Consider the following 26034-nt stretch of genomic DNA (forward strand, 5'->3'; position numbering starts at 1 on the left):
ATTGCAGGAGCCACAGTGACAGCGACCTGGCCGTCAACGCCTAGTGCAGTTTCTAACACACAAGGTCAGTAGCTCCCGGTGCTTCTGTGTCCATAACGTACCGTTTGGGTACTAGACTGGGGGCGGGGGGGGCGTATTTTTGAAGCGATTAGAAGACACAGGCCAGCAGTAAAGCCATTTTCAACCATGAAAATGCCAGCACTGGTTTAATAAGACAATGACCCACCGTGCCCACCTGAGGGCCTTGGTGCTGCTCTGACTGCTCACTCACCACGCCAACCTCTCACGCTCTAGGGAGCGTGGGCTCTGTCTTCGACACCAGCCTCTTACCTCTTACTCCTACCAACTTGTATCCTACTCTGAAACACAGGTGCAACTTCACAGGCCCAAAGTTAAGCTTACATTGCAATAATGATTTTATTTAACAAAACTGCATTGCACCCACCAGTCAAAACTTGGTGGATTACCAGTGTGTTAGGCAGTACACAAAAAGCCCAGTCTCCCTTCAGGAAAACAAAGCTGTCTCTTTGACTAAGAGGTCAACTTGGATTTAGTGGCTAATTAATACTTTATTGCAACATCACCAGGAAATCAGCAATTAACGATCAGTGCCAAAGACATTCATTAAAGCCTACATCCTCCTGTATCACATCAGAATGACAGCCACTCTGATATAATAATTAGGAGTAAGGAATCAGATAAAATCTAGGACTTCTGGATACAATAATTTAAAACACTTTTGAAAAGGCATGAAAATAGTAATTGAACCTGAAAGTTAATCTATTTTTTTCTAGCAAAAATCCCCAGCACTTACAGTAGGGCCTGGTAAGTTGTAGCACTCAAGAAGTATATTCCAGAGACTTCCCTTATAGTCCGGTGGTTAAAACTCTACACTATCAATGCGGGGGTTGCAAGTCTGATTCCCAGTTGGGCAACTAAGATCCACTGAATTCATAACACATGAACTTAAGAGCAGGACTGTATTATCTGTCTGAATGACAATGAGAGAAGTAGTAACATCGGTTGGTTTTGGCATTTTTCTTGGTTGATTATTTTCATGATGAAGTTAATATATATTAGAACCACCAGAGGCAAACAGTTTTCAACGAATAAGGGAATAAATGAACAAATAACTGTTCTGAGGTATAAGGTCGACACAAACAGAAGAGATCACTCACATCCTTCTCATATGCAGGGAGAGACCCTAAATCTTCCTCTCTGTTCTCATGCAGCTCTGCTGACTACTGGACAGACTGGGGGGAAACCTACAAAGGGCTCGTACTCATTCTAGACTTCCCCACGCCGAGCAGATAAAGTGAGGCTCAAGGAGAGAAGTTAGCACTAGTGCTCCAAGGACATCTAATCACCATCTATCGTCTAAGGAGATGCTGGGCATGGTCTTTAGAGCAAGAGAGATGGGGGTGGGGATCGGAAGTCAAGAAAGCCAGAAGAGAAGTGACACAGAGTGTAGCTGAGAAATGGAAATTGTAAGGTTCAGCTTGAGAAGGTCCACAGGTACCTACAGAATGAGGGTGGTCACGCTATGTTCCCACAGGATCAACCTGAGCACCTGGAGGGAAGGTGAGGAGAAGAGAAAACGAGTGAGGTGGACTGAATACAGTTTTAAATGGAAGAAAAGGCTCATCAGTAGCAAAAATTTTATAACAAATAAAGTATTTCAGGTCCTTCTGAAAGTGGACCCAACTAGTTTTCAGTCCTGGCTAGCTTAAATGGCAGGCAGCCTCCAAGGCCCGGTGCTAGGCATGATTTGGAATACAAAAGCTTAGTTATGATTAAAAGAAGAATCCAAACCTTTGGTTTCTCACAAGAAAGCAGCTATGGGTGACTTCTTGGTAGCTCCTAATGTTCACCACTTATGAATCCCGAAGCCAAGGGAAAACATAAGTGAAATATTCACGTTTAATGTAAAAGTCCTTGGTTGAAAAAGGAATGGGGCATGGATTTCTCTGGGAAGTAGACTACATCTTAATCTTGTCTGTCTTTGTTTGCAATATTCTCTGACTGAGTCTATCTATGCACACACACAAAAAACCCCCTCCCGTCACAGACTGCCCAATTAAGAAACAAACAAAAAAGATTTCAGAGCAGCTCTGAGTATGATTCAATTTGTCAAAATTAGGTCTAAAAACTCTTTTCAACATTTCCCTTCAGAGACAGGGCCAGGAGGCCACTTCAAGTCTGATAGTTTGTTTCAGTTATACTCCCCACACAAAAGTTATGAGTCATGTAAAATTGTAAAATGTGAAACAGTCAACTTGTAACCAACACTGCTTAGCTTTTGCTGTAAGAATTCTATAATTTCTTGCTGTATCCTTTTCACTCTTAACTTTAAGGTCTCAGAACGGGAGAGAGGTAGAAGAGGGAAGTCTAGCGTCCAAAATGAGGAGGACAAAGGAAGCAGGTGTGTTTATTTTTCTTCAGTTTTATTTATTTGTTTGCCATGCTGTGTGGCTTACAGGATCTTTGTTCCCTGACCAGGGATTGAACCCTGGCCCTTGACAGGGAAAGGTTGGAGTCCTAACCACTGGACCGCCAGGGAATTCCTAGCAGGCACCTTTAAATAAAGGAGATCCCCAGATACCAAGACTAATATGATTTTTTTCAAGATTTCTATACTCTTAACAAATTTTCTTCAGGTGTTAAAAAAAGAGAACTGTCTCTCTCCACAGTGCATTAGCCTTTCAGGAAAAAAGTCCCTCTTACATGTAGGAGAGATGGTAGTAACACAAGGGAAAAGGTAGGCAGCTGTACTTCATGCCTGAAAATGAAGACTAATAGTAAGTCCACACTAACCAAGGTCCGTATAGCCAGGCCATGGTTTTTCCAATAGTCATGTATGGATGTGAAAGCTGGACCATAAAGAAAGGCTGAGCACCAAAGAATTGATGCTTTCAAACTATGGTGCTGAAGAAGACTCTTGAGAGTCCTTTGGACTGCAAGGCGATCAAACCAGTCAATCCTAAAGGAAATCAACTCTGAATATTCATTGGAGGGACTGATGCTGAAGCTGAAGCTCCAATACTTTGGCCACCTGATATGGAGAGGTGACTCACTGGAAAAGACCCTGATGCTGGAAAAGACTGAAGGCAAAAGGAGAAGAGGGAGGCAGAGGATGAGATGGTTGGATGGCATCACCAACTCAACGGACTTGAGTCTGAGCAAGCTCCGGGAAATAATGAAGGTCAGGGAAGTCTGGCATGCTGCAGTCCATGGGGGTAGCAAAGAGTCAGACATGACTTAGTGACTGAACAACTGTAACAACAACAAAACTAAAACATGGTGTACTCAGAAATTATGTTAGAATGGGACAAAAAGTAAACCTGACGCTAAACATTTCCTTCTCAGCTATCACCTCCAAATTCTATGGCCAGTTCCCCTAGTACTTCCATCCAGTGGCAGCTTGAGAAACTCTATAAATGAGTCTTAGAGTTGGCAGTTCAATAGGTGAAGTGGGGACAGTTAGGTCTTAAAGCTGCCAGGAGAGCAAGCTCACTGTTTTCACCTAGATGGTACTATTTTCAAGGGTGGTCTGGCTTGCTTGATGGCAACAGAGGGGTATTAACGACTCCCAAGCTAACTCTTGGTGCTGGCTGCTTCTGTCCCACAGGACCTTAAGAGTTCCTCCTCGGTAAGACAAAGATTAGAACAGCTGGAAAGTTCTTCACATCAGGTGTTCTTAAGCTGTCCCCGTAGTCTCTCTATCTGGAACATGGGAGTGCAGAAACTGGGGTATTTGAAACAACTTATTTCAAGCTTTGCATTGATATGTTCAGTTTTAATTAGTTTCCTAAGAAGCAATTTAACATTTTACCACTTTTTCCCAGTCACCTCACTTCAGCAGAATTAATGAAAATATTTAGGCCAAGAAACACTTTGTAACTTTTATAAGCTCTCAATTACTTCTTATGTTAGCTCTATTTGCTTTGCTGTAAAGAATATCAAGTTTAAATTTGGTGACCCATGATGGATAAAGGTCTAAAGGTAGGAGGGGATGGGGACCCAAAAAGCAAAGGCAGAAGAAAGGAAGGATACTGGCTGAATCCCATCACTATACATTCTAACTTCTTATCAGGAGATAAGAGATAAGCTCTAGTTTTATTTGGCTTGGCGAGCGTCTCTGCCTCTTCAAACAGCCTGTACATTTCCATTCTCAGCACTGTTCTTCCTCCCAAGACATACCGCTGCTCTGTTTCCTCTTGCGAGTGGAATCTTCCCCAGTGCGGGCCAAGCTGCTTGTCTTCACTTTCTAGGAGCAGACATGGCCACGCACATGCTTCGCAAGCTGCGGCAGCAGCTCCCTGCCTGCCTCACAGTCATTTCACGAATCCTGGCTGAGCTCTGAGGCAGAGCAGAGCGAGGCTCAGGGAACACACTCAACCGCAGGGTGCCCTGCTGAGCTGGACGAAGTTCTTGAGAGAGCCAGCTTAAATCTCCAATGAGAAGTGCACACCTTTCTTGTACATAGGTCATCCTATTTTGAACCCAACTGCCCAGTGCAAAATTCCAAGCTCACTAACAGCACAGCTTGCGTCCCACCAAGTTATGGAGATGGCTCTGAACGTCAAGCGTGTTCTAAAGGAATGACTAGTGAATATGACATTTGTCTCAACGTGCCTGAGGCCCAATCTGTGCCCTCGTATTTGGAGCCCATAAAATAAGTTTCTAACCAGTCTCATCAACAAGGCCAAGCAAAAGCTAACTCCTATGCTTGAGAAGAACTGAATTCTAGCTTCTCCCAACAACTGCTCTAAGAAAGCATAATGTGCCCCAGTCACTGGCCATGCGAAGATCCTTTGCCTTAGTTTTTAGGGACTTTTCTTCCAATCTGCTCCTGTTGAAGCAGCTGCGGGTTATAAACGATGCCATGGGTGCAGGTTCACTTACAGCCAATTTGGTAAGTGCTCGCAGTTAATCCTGTCAGTCTTCCTCCCACACAGAAATACATGTGGCCCCAAGGGGCCCAACCACCCACAGAGCTCTTCTGCACATCTTCTACCCTCCCGCACACAGAAATAGACGGCTACATCCCAGAAAACAGAGAAAAAAGATCGTTTTTCTGAAATGCTCTGTCTAGAAAACCAGCATCTAGTTTTCCATTCGGATGTCATTTCCAAATGCATGTCTCTCTGAATAAACCAAATAATGATTTGAACCATTTAAATAATGAAAAATCAAGATATTTCTCTGGAATTCAAAATCTATACATCAATAACCCTTGGTATGCTGAAACTTTCCTTCCACGTATATGTAAGGACACTTTAAAAAGCAGTTTGTTGACAGTGAGTTACTAGGCTACCTCAGATCTCAAAAACTGACTTCATTGTGGTATTTCCCTGTAATGATCCCTCATGATTCAAGCCTCTCCTCTGAAACCATGCGCTTATAGAGACAGTCCCCTCTCTTGACTCTGGGGTTAGCCAAGTGGCTTTTGTTAGCTGATGGGACAATAACAGAAGTAAAAAAGCAGAGACTCGCTGAGTGCTCATTGCATTGGGGCCTGATGGCTCATTCCTCTCTGGAAGCCTGAGAGACTTTATGAGGAAAAACTGGTGAAGAGAGAAGAGACAAACCACCGCAGCTGAGGCCAGCTCCGTGTGAAGCCATCTGCACCGGTTTGCGGTGGCTACAGTCACAAATAACCACAAACTTAGTGGCTTAACATAAATGTACTATTTTTCATTGCTGCAGGTCAGAAGTCCAACGAGTGTCTTGGGCTAAAATCAAGGTGGTGGCAGGATTACACTATTTTTCTGGAGGCTCTTGGGAAGGGTTTGTTTCCTTACTCATTTGTTTTGGCAGAGTTCAGTTCCTTGCAGTTTTAGGACTGAGGTTCTGGTTTTCTTGCTGACTGGTGGCTGAGCACCAAACAACTCCCATCTTCTACCACTGCATCTCGCTGACTGACCTGTCTGCCTTTCTCCTCTGCTTTCAAAGGCTCATGTGATTAGACTGCGTCCACACAGATAATTCAGTGTCATCTCCCGATCCCAAAGTCTCAATCACATGTGCGAAGTTCCTTCTGCCAGGTAAAGTAACACACTCACGGGCTCCCAAGAACGAGTGATGTGGTGATCTTCGGCAGGCCACCGTCCTGTTACATCAACCACAACCACCCATACCCAGCCAAGCCATCACCAGACACAGAGCCGCCAAGCTCGCTCAGATCAGAGAAACGCACGCTGGACCCACGGAATTGTGAGGAACAACCAACACTTTTTTAAAGCCAGTGTATTTTGGGGTGGTTTGTGTGGCCAAGGCTACACCCCTCCCGAGGGGTCTGTGCACCCCTCAACCTGATAACAGACACTCTTTCCGTTTCTCTGCTCTCGTTCAACAAGCATGCCCAAGAGGTCACAGGCAGTTTTCTGTCCTCTGAATCATAAAACAAAACCATTAAATTAGGGTATGTCTTCTTTCAATCCAGATCTAGGGATGACTGCTGAGATTTCACAAAAGACAGCCTTATAATCTCAACAGAACCGGAGAGGGGCTTCCTGATCCACAACCAGAAGCTACACACACCAAATATATATAAATAGATATATACACATTCACACTTGAAATGTGGGGGGAAGATTTGAAGGAAGGACCAATCTCTGATAGAGCAAAAGCTGCTGGGGATGACAGGGGAATTTCACTGCTACCTAACCGCCTCTTCTTCACGTACAAAGACCCATGAGGGCTTGGGGGCACACCTTCTAAGCAGGGGTCTCTAACTCTTCATTAGTCAAATACATTTCTTCAAATGGGCTCATCCTCAAATCTGCTGATACTTAAAGGTCTGGAAAGCAGTGGGAGGAAAACGCTAAGAGCAAGTTAATGTCCTCTTGGCTCTTTTGGCTGACTTCCCTGTGCCTGGGCCTTGCCTATTAATTGAATGCTATTCGGATTCCATCTCAAAAACGAATGAGGATGGAGACCAGAGGCCTGCCTTCCCCAGACTGATAAGAGCAGCACAGTGCAATTATACTGGAGCAGCTTTGTTTGGGAATGTAATCACCACCCCAGCCTTCTTCCCGATGGAACGGCAACAGTGTAATTACCGCTTCAGGAGTCATTGTTTGGGAATGTATTTCTTCTACAGGGCTCTTTCGAAGGGAGAGGAGCTGCAACAAGAATATAAGAGAATTTGTAGCCCGCTCCCCAGTAGCAGTTTCATAGGCTGAACAAATTATTTTTTGTTTTCTTACAGTAAAGCCAGAGTTTAACTTTTCAGTCTGTTTTTCTGCCAACAAGGAATCACCCTATACCCCATGATGGTTCTGTTTGAGAAGTCCCAACCTAAAGCGAGACAGCCTGAGTTCTGATTCCTACTCTGTCAAGTAAGAGCTGTGGTCGTGCGCAAATTACTTCATCTGCTTATGCCTCAGTTTCCTTATTTGTAAACAGGAGTAATAACAAGGCATCACTAGAATACTGTGAAGACTAAGTGAAATAATATGTGAGCAGTGCTTAGAGCTCTAGCTGGCATAAGGAAGTGCTCTAGGGTCTGTTTTCAGCACATCTGAAGCAATGCATTCCACCCCAGTCACCGCATTTTGCAAATGTGATCTAACATCGTGCTCAGTCGTGTCCGACTCTTTGTAACCCCGTGGACTGCAGCCCACCAGGCTCCTCTGTCCACGGGATTTTTCAGGCAAAAACACTACAGTGGGTTGCCATTTCCTCCTCCAGGGGGATCTTCCCGACTCAGGGAGTGAACCCACGTCTCCTCCGTCTCCTGCATTGGCAGGCAGATTCTCTACCACTCTGCCACCTTAGCTCAAGGTACTAAGCTTAACTTACTGCATTATTTGTGCCCACAACCCTTTTACCAGTTCAGCATGAAGAGAAATGTTTTGGAAAATTTTAAATGCTGCTATAGAACTGTCATAGTCTCTAAGCTATTCACTCTATTGAGTAAGAGTTACTAGATATTTCCATGTCACTCCTTTTCATTTGTTTACTAGTCCAGGGAAATTAAAATAAAGATACTGTTGTGAGCTTCCTATTGGAAGAATAAGTAAGTACTACCAAAGCTGCCACTGGCAATATAGGAGATTCTAAAGAAAACTCACCTTTTTAGACAGATTTATTCATGAAAATGAATGCTGTTATTTTCCTCACATGCCTCCAGCACATCTGACCTCCTTGACCTGCCACTGGGAACCTAGACCTTTGACCTCCTATCTGGTTTTCCCCCTGTTCCTTTGCAGCCTGGATCAGTTAAACTCTCTGCCTAGGAAGAGCATTCTGGGGCTTGTGCTTCACCAGCCATGAGCCATCAGACTATGAGTCATGAGTGTGCTTGCCAAGCAATTCCAAAGAATACGACCCCACGGCTCAAGGCAGCAGCAGTGAAGCTGGGCCCTTTTGCACGGCACACACCTGCCCTGAGCCGGGCTTCAGGCAAACATAGGGGTTCGTGACGGTCTCCCTGTAACATGAGACACTGCTTTTACAGGCTGGAGTGTGTCACTACAGGACAGCTTTCTGCCCTGAGATGACACTAAACACCCGACCAAAACAAACACCCCCCCCGAAGACTCTCAACGCTTCAAAAGGCCCCTGGTCACCCACGTGCAGGTGCCTATTTCCACCTCACCACTTACACCAAGATATCTATCTGCACTTGCTCTGGGCTTCCAGCTGAGTGCCACAAGGGCCCTGGGGGAAGAGCCAACCTTGTGGATCAGCAGGTGTTAAAGAAAGGAAATTAACACCCACAGGTTGGCTCTACTTTGGTGGAGAGGGTGAGAGGTGCTGTCTGCCAGCTCCCATGGCATTTCCAGCCAGTTTGGAATAAATGAGACTGCCTGAGGACATGAACTGAGAAAGGGAAAGAAAAGCTAATATGAGATCAGAGTTTTAAAAAGAAGGAGGTTGCGGGTTAGTATTCCTACCAAGGACTCAGGTAAAAAAGAATGGAGTAGATGGGATAGCAATGAAGACTATTTCAAGTCTTTCCAGAGTGTGTATAAGATCTCTAATCTCAAACAAAGAGAAGACTGGCTACTGCCTCCACTGGTAAAAAGGGGGGGCTTTGACCTCATATTTCGCTTATTCTTTCCTCACATCTCCTCCATAGCTTTCTGTATTGTATCATGTGTTCTGAGGGGTTACAAAACATATCAAAGCATGTACTAATCATAACCTAAGAAGACAGAAATAGAAGGGTTCTGGCATTACAGTGGGTCCTTGGGAGATGAGAAGGCATCTTCAGTTGCATCTGCAAAATGAGAAGCATTTCTAAGATGTGCAGAAGCCACAGGACTCAAAACGCTGAGACCTCTAGGTCTAGGGAAGCCCCAGGTACAGAGAACTTACAGGACAAGTTACACAGCAGGGTCTCAGCCCAGATATCTTCATGCCCACCTTTCTGTTTCAGGAGGAAGAAGGGGAACTGACAGGAGATTGTTTAAGAAGTTGGAAGAAAGGCTATAGGTCAATTCTGCCTAGAAAGAAAACTCCTAGCAGAGTCGACAAGAACCTGTGGTCCCATCAAAAAAGCTTAAGAGACTCCTATTTTCCACTATAGAGACGCTGGCAGGTTCTGCACTCTCATGGCCAGTTTTTTGTGTATACTTCTACCTCAGCATTTAGCACAAGACATACTGTCCTCTAGCCGTTTCTGAGCATGATGGGCTTACATAGTAGGTGGAAAGTGTATGGAAAGCAGAGATCATGTCTTCTTCATCTGGATACTATCATATACCTAACACTGTGCCACCAAAAAAAACAGAAGCTCAATACATGTTTATCAAGTAAAAATTGCTTATATACCAGCTGAGCACTATGCAGGCAATGACAAATTCATTCATTTCCCACCCCCACCCCCCGCCCTCCGCCCCATTACTCATAGCTCCAGATAAAGAAGACTTATAAACCAGGGGCTCACCAGGACCAACGCATCTTAGATTCTGGGCTCGCACACTCCTTAATGTGTTAGCAAGTCGTCTCTTCCCATTTCTTCCTCTCTGCCTCTGTCCCTTGTTTTAATTAGTTAATCTAGAGCAGTAGTTCTCAATTTTTCAAGTGCACCAGGATCACCTAGAAGACCATTTAAAACACAAATTCCTAAGCCCACAACCAGAATTTCTGCTTCAGTGTATCTGAAGTAGGGATCAAGAATCTGCATTTGGAACAAGATCCCAAATGACGCTGATGCTATTGGTCCACTTTGAGAATCCTATGTTGCCATGGTTACATAGAAGCAAGTACTTGGTCTGGAGAGTAGATGCTTATTTCATGAGAGCAAGTTCTGATTAGAGACAGAAAAGGGTTACTCAAATGCAAACTCTGTGACTCCTCTAATCTAACCCTCTTGGTTGACATGACTACAGGCAACAATGGAAACATTAGGTTGTCAAACTATCAACATAGGGAACTTCAGGTTACCATCTGTTGGTGTCTTAGAGCACAAGTTCCCAGTTTTTTCAACTCACTGACCATAGCAAAGGGGAGAAAGCACTGCCTAGGACCCAGGAAGTGCATGTTGAGGAAGACAGAAGAACAGTGAGATCAGCAAGGTTATAATCAGTGAGGAGACTAGCACAGCTCTAACTCGATGCTGGCCCCAAAGTCTTACAGTCAAAATCCTAATGGCAAAAGCTAAAGTCTACTGAACACTTACTGTGTGCCAAAAAAAAAACCCAAACATGCTAAGTGCTTATATTAGCTTATTTAATCCTCAAAACAATTCTCTGAGCGAAATACTATTCTTCTGCCCATTTTACAGATGAAGAAACTGAGTCCCAAGAAAAGATTAAATTAACCAAGATTACACTGCGAGGAAGCAGCAGCATGAGTATCTGAACCTAGACAGTCTCGCTCCGGAGCCCAAACTCTTGAATGTTTTGCTCTACTGCCTCTCAGGCCAACCCTGCAAGGCAAGTAGCAGCTGTCACTCCCGAGCTCCCCTCAGGCTCACAGACCCACGCAAAAGAGAAATGGGGACACACTCCCAGTTACCTCAAACTCCATCAAAACTCATACATTTCTGGTTCAAGCCCAGGCAGGTTTGAGTTACACACACACACACACACACACACACACACACACAGAGGATTGGCAGTTAAAAGTCTCAGGGGAATTATTAAAATTTTAATACAGCCCCCCCTGCCCCCCCAAAAAACCCACACAAACAATAACAATATAGAAAACCAGGCTACTCCCTGGCCAGACAGTAAACTCTGTAAGGGCAGAACCATTAAAATCTTTTAAAAGACTCAAAGTGCTCTGGAAAACGCTAAGCTTTTAGAAAGTGGTATGTACATCTCAAAGTGACAGTGTACAGACAGAGCACAGGTGTAAAGTGTCAGCGGGGGGCGATCAAGAGGAAATTTCCCAGGGCAGAGAGAGATGGAGGCACAGAAAAACTCAGTCACACATTATAAAAGGAAGAGAAAAGTTCATTGACAAGCGCTGATATTTTCCTCTAGAAAAGCCTGAAGGAGCAACAGACAGTTCAGCTTAGAAACCAGAACCTATGTTCTTGACGAGCACACATCTCACTAGTGGATAAAGGAGATGCAATAAAAGGCTGGGGGAGAGGCAGCATGGATGCTCAGTGACTGATGGAAGCCAAATAAGTACAAGGCCCTTGGTGCTGAAAGGCATCTGTGAAAGCTGGGTTCTCTGGGAGGAGTGCTGCTTTTATTTCTCCGTTTCCCAGGCAACCAAGCCAGCCCCTTATCACCTTTACTTTCATCACTGGAGCAGAATGAAAGGTAATTGGGTTAATTATTAAAGCGGTCCTAGCTAGTACCACCACCACTAATTGTCCATTTATCTGGGATTTACAAACAGCTATCTTAATTGATGTTGAGCTGGAATGTGCCACTCACTTTATCAGCCTGGCTACTGGAGAGGTCAAGAACATGGACAATGGACCAGCCAAGCAGATAAAGGGTCTAATACCAGAATGATCCTTCATTTCTGTTCATACTCATGTAAGTGTACCACGATAGCCTTCAACTATATTCACTACTTTTAATCTTTCCCAGATTTGCCAATTCAAGTGAAGATATGGTATATAGTTATTAAGCTGTTGTACTAGGCAATTATGATATCAAGTTGAGAAATTAAACTATTTTTTAAATGTCGGCACAGCCAACCACCCAGATATCCACTTAGTTGGCCAAACTAGACAAGACAGGGCTCCTAAAAGTAATATCCTAACATACCAGGAAAGTGGGAAATATCTAGGAAAGTGGACCTGTGTTTTCAAACCAGTGTTTTCTAAAAAAGATGAGAGAGGCAGAAAATAACCAAAAATAAAGTTAACAAGAAAAGAAAAGTAAATTCTTGTAAAAGATGTATCTCAGTTGTACCCGCAACACACAATAAACAGAAGGATGCCTGGAACATGAGATAACATAAAATAATAGTTAAAATGATAACAATAGTTATAACAACTATAGCAATAGTTGTAACACTGTACCATTGGTTTTACAACATATATAGACATAATATATATAGCAATAATAGCATAAAGGAGGGGCATAAGAATGTAGCTATAATGGAACAAGGTTTCTATATTTTACCAGAATTAAGTTTGTGTAAGTCTGAAGTAGATCCTGATATAGTTTAAAATCAAGAAAGGAATTAAAATAGCACGTTAGAAGCTATCCACTCAATACAAAAGAAGTCAGTAAAGGAGAAACAGAGTAATAAAAAAAAGTCATCAGAAAGACAGAAAACAAGCAGCAAAATGGCAGGCAAAATCGATCTACACCAATAACATTAAACATGAATGGACTAAACAACCTAATCAAAAGGCAAAGACTGTCAGGCTAGATAAAAAATAAGACCCAACTGCATGGTTTCCATAGGAGACATACTTTAGATTCTGAGATATAAATAGGTTTAAAGTAAAAGGATGGGAAAAGATATATTATGCAACCAACAATCCATAAAAGAGCTGGAGTAGCTATACTGATACAAGGAAAACTAAAGACAATATCACTAGAGAATATAACCTTTAAAAATTGTGAATCACTATCTTGTATACTTGAAACTTAGTTAATGTTGTATATATCATCTATACCAGAAAAAAAAAAAAAAGACAACATGTCCCTACATGAACAGAGGAACATTTTTTTTTTTATAGTCCTAAAATTTATATACACTATATCTGTCCATATAGTATGTGGTGGATTGAATCTTTAGATTAAAGTCTTAAAATAGTCTGCCGGACTCCTCTGTCCATAGGATTCTACAGGCAACAGTACCAGAGTGGGTTGCCATTTCCTTCTCCAGCAGAGGGACATTTTATAATGAAAAAGTTGCTTCATGAGGAAGGCAAAACAATTACAAACATATATGTACCTAATAACAAGGTCCCAGAATATTTGAGGCAACAACTGACAAAATTGAAGGGCGAAGTATACAATTCAGGAATAATGAGTAAAAATTTCAATATTCTACTCTTAATGATGGGTAGAACAACTGGACAGAAAATCAACAAGGGCACACAAAACTTGAAGAACACTGTCAGCCAAGCAGACCTCCCTGTCATCTATAGAACCTCCCACAAAGCGACAGAAGAATACATAGTTTTCCCATGCACACAGGTAACATTCTCCAGAATAGACCATATGCTAATCCATAAAACAAGTTTCAATAAATTTAAAGTAACTGAAATAATACAAAGCACGTTCTTAGATCACAGTGAAATTAAATAAGAAAGCAACAACAAAAAGAAATTTGTGAAAATTGAAGAACACACTTCTAATCTAATGGCTCAAAGAAGAAATCCTAAGAGAAATTAGGATGACTGGGCACAAGGCCATCTCTAGCCCATGACACTCAATCAGGCCCCAGTGACCTGTAGCTAGAAAAAAAAAAAAAAAATCCCTGACACTTCCCATTGATTTTAATCAAAATACTAAATTAAATACATCAGGCTGACATCTGCTGGGAGCAGATGCTCATTAGGATGAAAGTCAAAAAGATTAGGCAGAACAGATAACTAATACCCTGCATTACCCAGGTCCCCATCCCTCAGAAGTTTTCCTTCCAGTAATTACCAGGAAGATGTCAAATGCAGGGCCTCAAGCATGCAGAAAAATATTACAGGCTGAAGAACCTTTTGGCAGATACTCCCTACTTGAACAGGACAGAGTTATTATGAGTAAAGCAGACAGACCTGGGCATGTGACATTTACTTCTCTGAGCCTCAGCTTTCTCCCCTGCAGAGTGGAAAACACACCATCTACTTCAGAGGGTTGTCAGAACCATTCAAGGAGATAATGTATAGGAAACCACTTTGGGCTGTACCTGGCCCATAGTGGGCAGTCATTAACTTCATTTCCTTCTCTGTTATGGACTGCTGTTACTACGCAGATATAGAGTTGTCTTCTAAAAGGTCAGCAGAGGGAGTTCCCCAGACTTTTGCAGGTTTCCCCAAAAATATACCCGTCAAAGCTGCAGTTGCAGTTTTAAACGTAGTTATATCTCTTTAAGTACAGGTTTAGGATTTGTGTTGCTGAAGAAGGGGCTTGGTGTGGGTTGACGGGTGACTGGCAGCCACCAGGAACCTACAGAATTGTGGGGAAGGCAACAAGATAAGGCGGAAGAGATGTAGATTAACAGACTAGCAAAACACTTCTCTGTAGCAGCTTCTGTTTTATATTACTGCTTTCAGGCTCTTGTGGGAGGAAGTGGGCAGAATGGATCTTAATTTTCTGCAAATCCATTTTTGCTGATGATTCTGAATGGTTTTGGCTAGGGTCCATTGAAAACTCATTTGCCACTGATCATGTCTCCGAAAACTGCAGGTGTGTGGATATGCTCTGTCCCTGCAGATCTGCTACATTTCCATGCTTCACCCCTACAAACAGCCACTCGCCATACAAAGGGTTTTGCCTTATGTTTGGAGCTAAGAACCAAAAGGCATGCTTAAGGCATGGCCAACCACATAGACTCTGAGCTACAGAAATGTAGGGATCTTATTCACTGATCTTATTCTGTCTTATTATGTCTGTCTTGTTCACTCTGGTAGCCCACAACACTGCCTGGCACACAGGTACGGAACAAACCCCTCTGAATGTAACTGTTCTGAGACCATCACAACATCATTCCAATCATATGTGGGAAAAGCGCCTTTCCAGGAAAACTCAAGAGTGCTTACTGCTAGAACGCTAATTTGTCTTCACTTCAAAAGCCATTATTACAGCAGCTCTATTATATGATCACAAGTAAGTTTAATAAAAAGCAAAGCATCTGTGTCCAGGAGGGCACGAAGGCTCGGGGAAAGGGTTGTTATATAATGAGATTTTCCTGAGCAAGCAGCACCAGGTCATAAAAAGCTATGTCTAGAATCCACTTAAAATGGAGGCATTAAAACAAACAGGAAAATCCCCTGAAGATCAGCCAAGTTCCCTGGGACCTCTTTCCCTCTTCGAGATTAAGGACCTACAAGAAGAATGCTATTTTGATGCTTCGCACTTAAAAATAGCTGTGGGGAGACAGGTAGACTAGGAAACTCAAGGCCCACTGCCTGGTTCAGTTCTGGCTCCTTTACTTCTAGCTCCATCACCCTGGGCAAGTTAGCCTCCTGGGCTTCAGCTTCTACCACTGTTAATTAGATAACAGCACCCATCTCACAGGATTACTGTGAGAAAGAGATGAAATAAGACAAGGAAGAGCACTTAAAACGCTCTCCAGCACACAGCAAATAGTCAATGTTAAGCTTTTCTTGTTGCTATTATTATTATTATTGGAGCTTTTCTCAAGAGAAGGAAAAGAGAAGCACAACTGTCACAGAATCTGGAGGGACATCCAAATATCTACAAATCATGAGGGCGTTTAAGAAAGGCCCAATGGAAAGAGAAACACAAATGTATATTAACACACATATATATAGGGAATCTAGAAAGATGGTATGGATGAACCTATTTGCATGCAAGCAGTGGAAACGCAGACATAGTGAACGGACCAGTGGACACGGCAAGGGAAGGAGAGGATGGGACGAACTGGGAGAGCAGCGCTGAAACAGAAACATTACCACACGTAAAATAGAGAGCCAGTGGGAATTTGTTGCGTGACGCAGACAGCTCAAATCCGGTTCTTTTGTGACAATGTAGAGGGAGGGGTAGGATGTGGTGGGAGGTGCGAGGGAGGTTCAAGGGGGAGGGGACATATGTATACTTATGGCTGATTCCTGCTGATGTACGGCAGAAACCAACATAATATGGTAAAGCAATTATCTTCCAATTAAAAAAAAAAAAACCGGTAGGATAGATGCAGACTATTACACACAGGGTGGATAAACAACAAGGTCCTATTGTATAGAACGGGGAACTATATTCAATATGCTGGGATAAACCACAATAAAAATACACACGATATACACCTATGTGTATAACTGAGTCACGCAGCTGTACTGTAGAAATTAACACAATGCTGTAAAATCAACAATAACGAAATTAAAAAGACTAGTGGACGCTTTCTAACTGCTATCTTGAGAAAATGAAAGAAATGAGCTTAAATGTGAATGGAAACCATCCACTAATCTAACTCAAGAGTGAACTTCTCCGAGAGTCTCGATTTCTTTATCCTTAGGGTACTTTGCAGCTTCTGTTAAAGAAGTTTTCTCAATAGATTTCATACTTGTCAACAACTGCCTGCTGGAATATAACCCCTATATTCAAAACTACCCGTAAGTGAAAGGGAGCCATTTGGGGTCAGACCTCTGGACATAAAGAAGGGAAGAAGAAATGGAGGTCAAGAGTTATTAGAGACAAAAAAAACCATAGAGCTGTTCCAAAAGAAAAACAAAAAACCAAAAACGAAATGCCAAGGAAACAGACTTCCCAGCAGTAGGGGAGCAAGAGTGGCTGGTGGAGGCAGAAGTCTGAACAAGGAGGGTGGAGGGGAGCTCTGTGGTACTGTCTGGCAGCAGGTGGCCATCTGCTAGTGAGGACCTTCCACGTGCCATCAGCCACACCACACAGAAATGCCTGGCAAGAAGAGGCACAGAGCCGCAGGGTCTGCTCACCAGTGAGGGCCACAACCCTCCTGGGTGGAGGCGGTCAGGACACCATGGGGCAGTCTGCTCGCCCACCAAGCCCGGGTCTATGAAGCCCTGGTGCTCTCTCGGCCTTGGTGCCAGCTCAAGAATACCACTACCTAAAGGACTCCAGGTCCCACGGCCCACCCACCAGCTATCACCACAGCTCGGTCAGAAATCACCTTCCTGCAGCTCCATGGCACCACCGCCTCACACAGATCCCTCTCTACCTGGAACCACCACATGGCCCAGATTTTCCAAAACATACTGTCATTTGAATTTTTTAAATAAAGATGCTTATTAAAGATACACCAAGATGTGGCTTGATTTTTATAGTTTTTAATGCCTTCACGTACATAAATTTACAAGTTGGCAGTGGAAGGTGAGCGGGGGGAGAAGGAGAGGAAAGAGAAAAACCTTTTGTCAGGGAAAAAAAAAAAAAATGTATCTGCTTTGTCTCCTTCTCCAGAGACTGCCCAGAAGCAGCAGTACCCCCTGTGTCTCAGCCCAGTCATGTCGTACATCTTAGGCCCCAAACACTGGTCGCTGCTATTCAACCACCATATAATTGCCTCGGCTGGCTTGTCCAGCCCACTTTCTGTTCTGTGGAAATTTTTAAGCCAGCTCCTCCATGGGTCTCTTTGCTTCCTCTGAAGACTCCACAGGGCCTGGGAACTTCATGTGCTGGCAGCAGACAAGGGTCGGAGAGGTGTGCCTTCAGCTCCTAATTAAATCACAGGATCTGGCTCAGGAGTTCCTTGCCAATAAAACATGAGCAAGGCACCTTTATCATTCCATTTAAAAAAGTAAAAAAAAAAAAAAAAGTCTATTTGCTGGATTAAGAAACAAACGGTTTAAACAAACAAACAAAAAAAGATGTCTGAAGGAAGAGGGGATGGACAAAAAGCAGCAGCTTCCCTGAATCAGTAGCTTCCTGCTCTGAAGTAAGGCATCTGAGTATGAGACTTTCCGCCAGATGCCAAGATGCCATCCTAACAATGCAGGTAAAGAAAGGGAACACTGTCCTTGACTCCTTCTTCTTTTAAAATTTCAAAAGACGAAGAAACAACTCCTCCTTACCTGCCAGGACCCTGTTAACAGAAGAGTGAGTAGCCAAGCCAGGCTGTCCACGTTCATGAAAAATCCCAGCATAAGGCAAATACTCAGGCAGCAAGAAACGCCTGTAAGAAGGAATTGCGTGTTAAAAGCCTACTATCTTAACACAAAGGAGATACACCATCTACCAACCCTCAATCAAAAGATAAGGGCTCACAGGTGGGATGCATGAGACAAGTGCTTGGGCCTAGTGCACTGGGAAGACCCAGAGGGAGCGGGTAGAGAGGGAGGTGGGAGGGTGGATCGGGATGGGGAATACATGTAAAACCATGGCTGATTCATGTTAATGTATGACAAAACCCACTACAATATTGTAAAGTAACTAGCCTCCAACTAATAAAAATAAATGAAAAAAAAAATACTATATAATCTACAAAAAAAAAAAAAAAGATAAGGGCTCCACTAAGCCTAGGAATCCACAGAAACCTAGAGCAGAGTGAAATTCCTAGGACACATCCCTTCACACACATCTATCTTCTTCCTGATCGTGCTTCTAAGGTTTCCCGGGTTTTTTTTTTTTTTGTGGGGGCGGGGGGGGGGGGGGGCTCCTATTCTTGAACAGGATGCTCCAAATGCCACTTTTCTATGCCTTTTCGTTGTGGTTAATCATCTCCTGGGAAGTTTTTAGGTGGCAGCACTTGACTGTAGGCTCCCTAAGACATAATTCCAGATATGGACAATCGAGATCAGGAAGTAGGTTTAAAAATCCCAGTCTCTTGTAAAGGCTTCCTTAGAAAAGCCTCTTCTAAGAGCTGACTACCTGGTTCTCACCTTGGGACAAAGCGTCCAAGCGAAGGTGCAGACATCCGGGCGTTGCGTGGAGCTCGGTGCCGGGATCTGTCACCATTGTCCCTGGAGAAAAAGAAAAAGGCTGCACGTGAGAGAGTCACTAAAGCAGAATCAGACACCAGCCCCAAAGACAAGACATGTCCCAAACTAAAGTCCTACCCTTAGGTGAAGGCCCCGGAGAAATCAGTCATCCCGGTTGCTTACTAACTTGAGTGGCACATTCATATACTGCATTTCTGGAGAACCTCGATTAAAAAATTTATGAGCATTTACTAACAGTTCAGTAAGAAGGAAGATTTTTCTTGAGTTAATGTGGTCTCTGAACTCTGCAGCATTTGAAACTGAAACCAAGTTTGGATCTTCTAAAGGGATTTAGAATGGATGCATGTAAACTTTTTTTTCTAGATCGAGAGAAAAGAGAAACTTTGGCTTTAGAGGATCCATGAAGGAAAGAAAATTCTCCCGAGAATTTCATTCAACAACTGATTATCTTTAAATACATCGGCTTAGGTCCTTGGTATGGAAAAATCATTGATATGTGAAAGAAAAACAACACAAGAAAAAGACTAGGCAGTCCTTTCTTTTAGAGACTGAAAAATTAACAATGATGAAGATGATCAGACAATGCAATCTAGGTCATTTTAGTAAAAAGAAAAAATGTTTAGTGTTTTCTTTAGAATAACAGTAATAACCACCATTATTAAATAGCCACTAAGTCCTAATACAAAGGTTATTAATTAATATGTTATCTCATTTAATCTTTCCATTAAGTATCATTAGATGTGTTTTACAGATAAGGGACTAAGGACCAGAAAGACAAATGCCCAAGGTCATACAACTAGTAAGTGGTTGAGATAAGATTCAAGGAAGATCCGTCTGACTCTAAAGCCCGGGCTCTTTTCACTACACTTCACTGCTTCCTACAAGAGAAGAGAAGACAGAGCCTTCACGTGGTTTAGCTTCCAATGCATGAAAGGAACAATAAGCCAAAGGGCACTGGCTGGACAGAGCAGTTAATTAACTGCTCAACCAACTCTACAAAATAAATGAACCTCTTGAGAGTTTGATTTGGGATATTTTCTAAATTCTTCCTTTGGATTATCTTCAACTTAATGAGATAATCTTCAAACTGGCCCTGGAATCAAAGACAACACTTTGGCTTTCAAGGGCACTACTAAGAGCCTTACAAACCAGAAATGAAAGCCTAGGAAATTTTTTATATCTTGGTGGAATTGGATGCTGAGCATTTAGAGACAAATCAATATCAGGGATATTGGAAGTTGATCCATTAAAAGTCAGTACTTGGTTTTTATCTTCTCAGAAGAGACAGCATATCTCTGTTTTCTTTAACATAGCAAATTTCTTTGACTTGAAACTCTACAGGTAAAGGGAGATGCAAGAAAAGAAAGATAAGACCATATGGAAAGTGAAAAGGGGATTATAAAGAACGAGATCAGAAGTTCCTGACCAGTAAACTGCAACTCTGGGGTTGCAACTCTGCAGTCTGCAACCCACCAAATTATTACAAGGAGTAGCTGATCATCAAACAAAAAAAGGCAGCTCCCAAATTAAGTATATTATTATTTTTCAATATGTAGATTCAAGTTGTGATCAAAGTACAAATTCAGTTAAAAGTGCAAGTGAATTCATGACAGCTCTTCATATATTCTACTTATCAATGGGCACTAAAAGTGCAACTAATTATCATGAGAGGAGTTAGAAAATATTTTGAAGTTAAAAAGGGTTCTGAGGGGGGGAAAAAGGGTCCTAGGCCTCAAAACAGTCGAAAATTAAGTTACAGAAAGCAGCATCATGGGACAAATCCAATTACTTTATTCTACAGCTATGAGAGAGAGCTGGCCTTCCCGGAATCACAATGCGGAGCTGACAATTTACTTCTGAACAAGGGCCAAAGAGCCCTCTCCCTCTGGACAATAAACAGCACTCTCTCTGGCATGAGCAGACTTGGAGAGCAGGAAAGGGGAGCGGGGGCAGAGCAGGAGACAGTTGTTGTTGCTTAGTCGCTAAGTCATGTCTGACTCTTTTGCGACCTGATGGACCATAGCCCGCCAGGCTCCTCTGTCGGTGGGATTTCCCAGGCACGAATATTGGAGCGGGTAGCCAGTCCCTTCTCCAAGGGAACTTCCTGACCCGGGGGTGGAACCTGAATCTCCTGCACTGGCAGGCAGATTCTTCACCACTGACCCACCGGCCCACAGGAGACAGTACTAAACAGCAGTTGCCAGAACCCAAACATGACACAGAGCTGGGTGACAGGACATAGGAAGGTAACTCAGAGAAGTGGACAGACACCCCGGCTGGGAGAGAATCTGGGCTCCTGGGACATACTTCCTATGGCCCTTTTCATTGTTATTAAAACCTACAAACAATTAACTTCCTTCTGATTCAGTTTCTCCTCTCATTTAAAAAAAGAAGGGAGGAAGGAGGACAAAACATGGTCAGAGATAATGGCTTTATGTTACTTAGAGATTACTGGAAGATATATACAGATGTATCTATATATAGCTATATCTTCCGGTAAACTCTGAGTAACATATCATAACAATCTCCCTTTATATATATATATATATAGAGAGAGAGAGAGAGGAAAATAAGATACATATACAGGAAAATCAGCTGGCTCAGACACAAGCAGTCTCAGACTGACTGTTACATTAGGAACCACAAAAGAGGCAATATATTAAGTGACTGGAGATGTATCTAACATTTTGATTAATGATAGGGAAGTCGGAGTTAAACAGCATTTCAATAAAATGTAGAGAAGACTTCAAATTCAAATTGTTGGGCACACTAACAAAGAAGCAGAAATAACAGAACTCACAGACTGATTTGGAAAAGTGGACCGTGGTGAACACACAAACGAGATGCTGCCTATAGAAAAAAAAAAAAAAAAAAAACCAAAGGCATCTGGGAGAAAATAGCCTGTAACAGTAATAACTCAAACATTTCCTGACTGGAAAAAACTTGAAAACATAAATGAGCAAGGTGGCACAGGCCAGAAGGCCCAATCAGCGGACAAGTTAAGCACAAACAGGGCAAAAGACCCAGGTTTTCCTGCTGGCACACAAAAATCCCTGACTAAAGGCGTGGCTCCAATAAGCGAGAGGGGAAGACAGCAACTCATGACTCTGGCTGCTAGTTCTCCCATCATCTAGAAAGGAGAGAAAGTTCAAAATAAGGAGCTGAGATGGGGGACCATATTTCAATGTAAAGGATATCTGCAAAGGCTCGGCGGAGGGGGTGCACAGAAGTGAGGGGAGGAGTGGTAAGAGTGTTAAGAACGGACAAAGAAATAAAAAAAAAAAACTTAACACGTTCAATTTAGAAAACTACACAGACTCTGCCACTCACTTCAGTGCTGATACAAGATCAACACAGAGCAAGGCTCCACGAGACGAAGGAGGCAAATTTAGGCCGAGACTGAAGGTTAGAAAATGTTTGCCCGATGAGCAGAGGGTGAAAGGTAGACCCAGAGGCAGTTCACAGAGGAATGATGGAGGGTGCTACATACTGGAGACCAACATAACACAACACAAGGGCTTCCCTGGTGGCTCAGAATTCGCCTGCCCATGCAGAAGATGCGGGTTCAATCCCTGGGTCAGGAAGATCCCCTGGAGAAGGAAATGGCAACCCAGTCCAGTATTCTTGCCTACAGAATTCCATGGACAGAGGAGCCTGGTGGATGGACTAGTCTATGGGGTCGCAACACAGTGGGACATGACTTGGCGACTAAACAAGAAGAATAAGGACAACAATGTAACATAGACCATGCCCTTTTCAAGGGGGTGGGGAGGGACTTAAAAAAACAAACACAGTGAAGACCCGAGTATGCAAACATGCTGGCACTGCTCCTCTATCACTGGAGGACTCTTTCTCACCAGAATCCTTTTCAGGGAAACACCTGAGAAATCCTCATCAATTTCATCAGTCAGAAGCTGCCTTTAAGCCAGCAGGACAGAAGCTGGCTGAGTTATTAATGGCTTTCCCAGCTGTTGAACTCTGTGCATCTCTGATTAACTCTCAGAGGGGTATTTGGGAAGGAGAGAGGAAAAAAAAAAAAAATCAGACTTTCTTATAAAACATTTTATAAGGAAAAAAACACCCATCAAACAATTAAGCATCTAAGACGAGTGCCAAATTCAAGAAAATGCAATCTCTGGAACAAGGGAGAAACACAGCAGCTACCCTTGCTAAATGCCTGGGATTAATTGCCTCAGAGAGAGGCTGTAATTTAAAGGAATGGAAAACATACCTACAGGCTGCCGTCTGAGTCCTGACCAGACAGTCGGGCTGCCATCACTGCTCTGGACAAACAGCTCTGACTCGGGCCTTTGTCAAGGCAGCTCTGGCAGCACAGAGCTCAAAAGGCCGCTGTCTTCTTAACAACACACAGTTGACTCGGCTGAAAATCAGACTATTAAAAAAATACCTGTTTTCCCGAGCTCTTCGGTTTCTACTCAATCTCCAGACAATAGAGGGCGTACCCCATCACTCCTGCCCCTGGAGGCACAGAGATCTCGGCCAAGTCCTTGGCCAAGTCCTTTCTTTACTCGGGTGCCCTCAGTGAGGCTCTGGTCTCTATTTTGAAGGACCGTGTGTGTGCGCCAGGGCGAGATTTTGGGGAGGGAGGCACAGGCCCAGCTGGGATTATTCACAGGGGATACCTAATAGCAGAGGTCTCTTGGAAATGCAGAGCCTTAATTCTTCTCCAAGGAATAGTAATATAACAGATAATTACCACTTACAAATTCTTCTCCTCTCTTATTCTACCTTTAATTTCATCTGCATACATTATGCAAATCCATATTCCTATTGTGCATTTTATATTAAAAAATAAATACATATCTCTAAGTGATAGTTACCCTCCTTTCCCTCTCTTCCCTCTTGGCTGTTTAATTCTTTAAACCCAGACATATTCCATTTTTCTTTCTCTTCCCCTAGCATTCTTTATAATAAATATTCATATGTATTTTACTTGCACAGAAAGAATACTAATTCTAAAGCTGCCAAGCAATAATATTATGTATTTCTAAGCAATAGGAAAGAGCTGGAATCCTCGGGAAAGAGCTGGAATTCAGGCAGGCATATATTTTATAAATATGCTGGGGCTCCATAGGTACCAGATATCCTATTCCTAATCCTCAGGAAGGGAATCTGAACCCTGGTGGTTCAGATGGTAGAGAATCTTTCCTGAAAGGCAGGAGACCCGGGTTCGATCCCTGGGTCAGGAAGATCCTCTGGAGAAAGGAATAGCTACCCACTTGAGTATTCTTGCCTGGAGAATCCCATGGACAGAGGAGCCTGGCAGGTTACAGTCCATGGGGTCACAAAGAGTCAGACACGACTGAGTGACTAACACCTTCACAATCCTCAGGAGGAAGTCTCCCCACTTTGCTGAGACTTATTATTCTACGTCTGCTGAGTACAAGGAAAATTCTTCTAAGACAGTTAGGTCCCAACAAAGATCCAAGAGCTTTAGGGCTGAAATAAACTTCAGAGATTATCTAATCTGACTTTACAAGATCAGACATTGAGGCCTGGGGTAGGACAGGCACTTGCCAAAGATCAAATGACAAATCACAGGAGTCCCTAGACGATAGGTGTTAGGCTCTGGGAACCAGCGGGATCACACAAGAGAACCTGGTTCCACTCACCGCTGCTCTGGGAGTCACTTGCTACTTTTATAAACTTAGTGCAAAATCAGTTCCAGTGAGAGTAAAAAAGGACTTGGGTAACATTCTGTGTGGAGAAGTAGGAAGTGAGACAGCTCAGCTCTCACGCGGCTCGTCTCCCCAGGAACATTCACAAATAGGCCCCACTCCTGGAAACCGCCAAGGCCTCTCACACCCAGGACTTACATGCAGTCCTCACATGCCCCCGTGCGGGTTCCGCCCACTGCTTTCTAACTGGCTTCCCTGCATCCGATACTTGCCACCTGCCTAGCCAGTGCTGTCAGAACTCACTGCCTAAAATACACATTGAATAATGGTTCCCTCAGACAAAAATGAGGTCAAAACTTCTCAGCCAGGCATTCCAGGCCCTCCACAGCCCAAGTCTTCCTAATCTTCTCGCTCGAACACTTCATTGTCCGAAATGTGAACGTGAAAGTCGCTCAGTCCTGTCTGACTCTTTTCGACCCCATGGACTGTACAGTCCATGGAATTCTCCAGGCTAGAATACTGGAGGAGGTAGCCTTCTCCAGGGGAATCTTCCCAACCCAGGAATCGAACCAGGGTCTCCTGTAATGCAGGTGGATTCTTTACCAACTGAGCCATCAGGGAGCAAGCTATTGCTTCCACTGCTCTAGCCAAGGATCTCTGCAGAGTCTCCAAATAAAGCCTATTAATCTTCCATGTTTAGGTTTTTGCTGAAGCTACTCCTTTGTCCAGAATCTCCTTCCCTACTCCCATCCTCCACGTCAGTCCGTCAGAGTCCTCGGCCGTCTCCACACCCAGCTGAAATCCACGAAGCCTTCTCACATCTCCCCCAGCACCCTCTCCACGTGCGTTGGTGGTATCGTGGTGAGCATAGCTGCCTTCCCAAGTACTTGCTCCCCTCACACAATGCTGTCCTGTACTTCAGGGGTACCTTATTACAGTCTGTTATGAGACACTATGTAAAGATCTGATCATGTTATTCTACGGCTTAGAAGTCTTCAGTGGCTCCCTCTCACCTGCAGGGTAAAGGTCACCTCCTTTGCAAGGCACCCGAGACTTCCCAAGATCTGGTGTCACCCTAACTCCCGGGCTCATCTCCTGCCGTATCTTGGACTTGACAACCTGACCATACTTGGCAACAAGGGAACTCCTGACAGACTCCAGAATGTTTCATGTTTGTATGACTATGCATTTATTTGCCTTTCTTCTAAGCATATCTGGAGGGAAAGTCCTATTTTAAGACATATACTTTCTCTTTTATAAACCCACCCTGTAAAAACAAGCAACCATCACAAAAATCAATTATGTGAAATTAATTTAACATTCTGGTGAAAAAGGAAGTGAACAGTTTCTTATCTCATCTCAGTTTAAGGACTGCTTCCACGAAACACCACCACTGGGTAAGTGTACGAGGGTGCCTGACGTGGCTGCCTTGGC

At 43.3% G+C, this 26034-nt stretch overlaps 1 protein-coding gene across 8 annotated transcripts in view; it reads right to left on the bottom strand.

The window, feature by feature from the left end:
- The window catches only part of AMBRA1 (autophagy and beclin 1 regulator 1), a 166130-nt gene that overhangs the window by 71122 nt on the left and 68974 nt on the right, over positions 1 to 26034 (bottom strand). For all 8 annotated transcript variants that reach the window (XM_061152848.1, XM_061152823.1, XM_061152879.1 and 5 more), the window contains 2 exons: positions 18902 to 18982; positions 18095 to 18195 (listed from right to left, as the gene is read on the bottom strand). In XM_061152848.1, the coding sequence (XP_061008831.1) occupies positions 18095 to 18195; positions 18902 to 18982 (182 nt within the window). The remainder of the gene's footprint in view (positions 1 to 18094; positions 18196 to 18901; positions 18983 to 26034) is intronic.

Source organism: Dama dama, chromosome 1, assembly GCF_033118175.1.
Source record: "Dama dama isolate Ldn47 chromosome 1, ASM3311817v1, whole genome shotgun sequence".
NCBI lineage: Eukaryota > Metazoa > Chordata > Mammalia > Artiodactyla > Cervidae > Dama > Dama dama.